Source organism: Rhagoletis pomonella, unplaced genomic scaffold (assembly GCF_013731165.1).
Source record: "Rhagoletis pomonella isolate Grant_MI unplaced genomic scaffold, Rhpom_1.0 Rhpom_scaffold_00210, whole genome shotgun sequence".
Lineage (NCBI taxonomy): Eukaryota > Metazoa > Arthropoda > Insecta > Diptera > Tephritidae > Rhagoletis > Rhagoletis pomonella.
This window is the reverse complement of record NW_023458764.1, coordinates 103,058-105,681: the sequence shown is the minus strand read 5'-3', so window position 1 is coordinate 105,681 and position 2,624 is coordinate 103,058. Positions and strand designations below refer to the sequence as shown.

General features: G+C 36.4%; 1 protein-coding gene across 1 annotated transcript; it reads right to left on the bottom strand.

Moving 5' to 3' along the window:
- Window positions 1-1,091: 1,091 nt before the first annotated feature.
- LOC118750340 lies at window positions 1,092-1,650 on the bottom strand (the record flags this gene model as incomplete). Its single annotated transcript, XM_036485057.1, is given in 1 exon segment — window positions 1,092-1,650. A coding segment is annotated over 1 exon segment (215 nt), but the record flags the coding sequence as incomplete, so codon positions are not given.
- Between the last annotated feature and the right edge of the window lie 974 nt (window positions 1,651-2,624).

The following is a 2,624-nucleotide window of genomic DNA, read 5'->3' as shown; positions in this document are numbered from 1 at the left end:
TTACACTCACCTCAATGATCTCTATCGATCCCCGTATGAATTTTTTTTAATTCGAGATTTGGTAGTATTGTGCATTTATGCCTTAAAGTATGAAATAGTATGGACCACAGGGCATGTTGGGATTGATATGATTTGATTTTTTTTTTTGTTTTCTTTTATGCTAATTGCACATTTGGAAATAGGCATTTTTCTGCCTTTTTTGTTTTGTTTGGAGATATTTTATAATTGGCGTGTATCTAAGCCGAAGCCCTGAAAGTCGACAACAATGGTGTGGAGAAACGCTTTAGGTTCGTCGATCACCCTGGCCTGTGGGAGTGTCCGGCCATTCAATACTCTCAACAATCAAAAAAAAAAAAAGTAGAATTCTCCTTTCTGTTTTGCTAAAGAAGGCGGGCTAGACACCTTTTGCAGAGATATTTCGTGGATATTTTTTTTTACAACTCAGCTCGGAAACTTGCAAAAAATACCATATTTCCAACCGACACTATTAATATATTAGTGCACAGATATAGTAAATTTTATTTTTGTAATAAAGCGTGAACTATTGTCTACAAGTGTGTGTAAAAGGTTTTTGATTCGATTCACGCGTTTGGGCACAGCAACCCAAAATCGTTGTACAAATTCATAGAGTACCCCAGAATTGTGTTCGTACAAAATTTGCTCTGTTTATATAGTTGAAATCAGCGTAAAAAGTACTATCGGTCTACGTTTTTAGGGTAGTTATCTAGTTGGGCTTTCAATACCCAAAATTTTTTGTTAATAACTTTTGATCGAGTGAAAAAAGTTAATTTCCGCATTCGGGTTCTTGTTCTTGGGAACCAGACGCATCTAATCTCTGTCCAAAATTTGGACCAATTTTGGGGGTTGAAAGCCCACCTAGATAATTACGGATTCAGAGCGAATGGATAAGGCTTGAGCCAAGAGCTTCGGTGAGCAAATCCAATTTTTGGCAATGTTAGTTACGAGGTTTTGCAGAACGGTGATACGCGGTTTTGGACTTTAAACGACGATATGTACGTATATTTTGTGCCGGTAAACCGTACGACGGGTAACCCAAATCAGAGTGTGAAGTCGGTTGTAATTGTTTTCTTACCGTCAACGCGCTACCCAATTTACTTCCAGCCGTACATAAATTGTTTAACGCATTTAAATAAGTTATCCAGGCAATAGAGCAGTCATTCAATGCCGTCTTTGTAGAAATTGATGCGGAGCTAGTAGAAATCGAAGAACCTGTACTGCTTAATGAATCTATTTGCACACCTGCAGTTATGGGCGCAACTGCGGCGCTTTCTAATTTATTTTCCATCTTGATTTTTTGTTTGTAAACAAGAGGTATTGGGTATAATTAAACTAAAAATGCAAAACTATCGATAGTATCTATACATATATTTTTCGCTAGTATCGCTTATAATTAGGTACTATCGATAGTCCGACAGACATATCATTTAAGCGTGCTACAGACAGGCAACAGGGCCTGAATCACGTATGACGACAATCGTCTAAACGATATCGTGTCGAGATTGTGTTGCTTCATGAAAACCAAAAATTGTTTGATCGCTTGTGTTGCATCGTCAACTGGATTCCAGTTTTGCTTCACGTAACAGTAATAGTAATACGTAACAGCAACAAAAATGCATAAATCAGTGTTTTTACGAGGTCGTTTTGTCAGTATCGTTTGAACGAGTATCGTTTCAAAGTTACGTGATCCCCAGATCGGAGCAATCGGTTTCAACTCGTTTCGCTACACACTAGAGGATCGGTTGCCGATTTCCATTCAATGTTGTTTGTCGGCAAGTAAACATGTTTGCAAAGAGAACAATACTATTAAATTATACATTACCAAAGATCGTAAATCTATAAGAAGAGACAACTCGCTGAAGTGTGGCGAGTGAGTCTGGAAGGTTTGCAAGAGGAATTCGCGTCCGTTTTGACATCAAGTTTCGTAAATGAATTCGCCGCACATTAGATTTCGCGGCGACAAAGAACGTTTAAGAAGGAGCGACCGATGATAGAAAGAAAGAAATGAAATAGCAAACAAGATGGCCGCGACCCTTTTTGTTTATTTGCCGTGGTCATTTAACATGCGCGTGTGCGTAGATTTTCTTTATTTTGTAATTCTAAACAAATGTAAGCAAGTTAAATGCATTCGCTATGCAAGAGCTTTACAAATTGCCTCTTTAATATGAAAGTTGTAAAGTTGTTATTTATGAATGAATATACCTTTTAATTAACAAATACAATATATGTAATAATAAAGTGAACATTTCAAATCAATAAATAATTTATGTATGTATGTATGTCCATATACGCATATGCGACTAAAATACAACAATAACAAATTCATTCATAAACGCATGCGCATATCTTCAAGGTCAGACTCATTCATTCATAATTCAATGACCATACATCTCCCTGCAAACTCATCGCCCACAAGCGCAACTTGTGCCAGAGGGCCACAAAAATTCTAAAATGTAAAATTGAAGAAATCACAGACAGTCAAATGAAAAGTTGCAAAAAATAATTTATCTCGAGTTTAGCCACTTTTTATCTAAACTTCTAAATCGCTGTGCTCCTTCCAACTTTTAAATTATCAATTAGTGGTTTAAGATTTTATTTTAATAAAA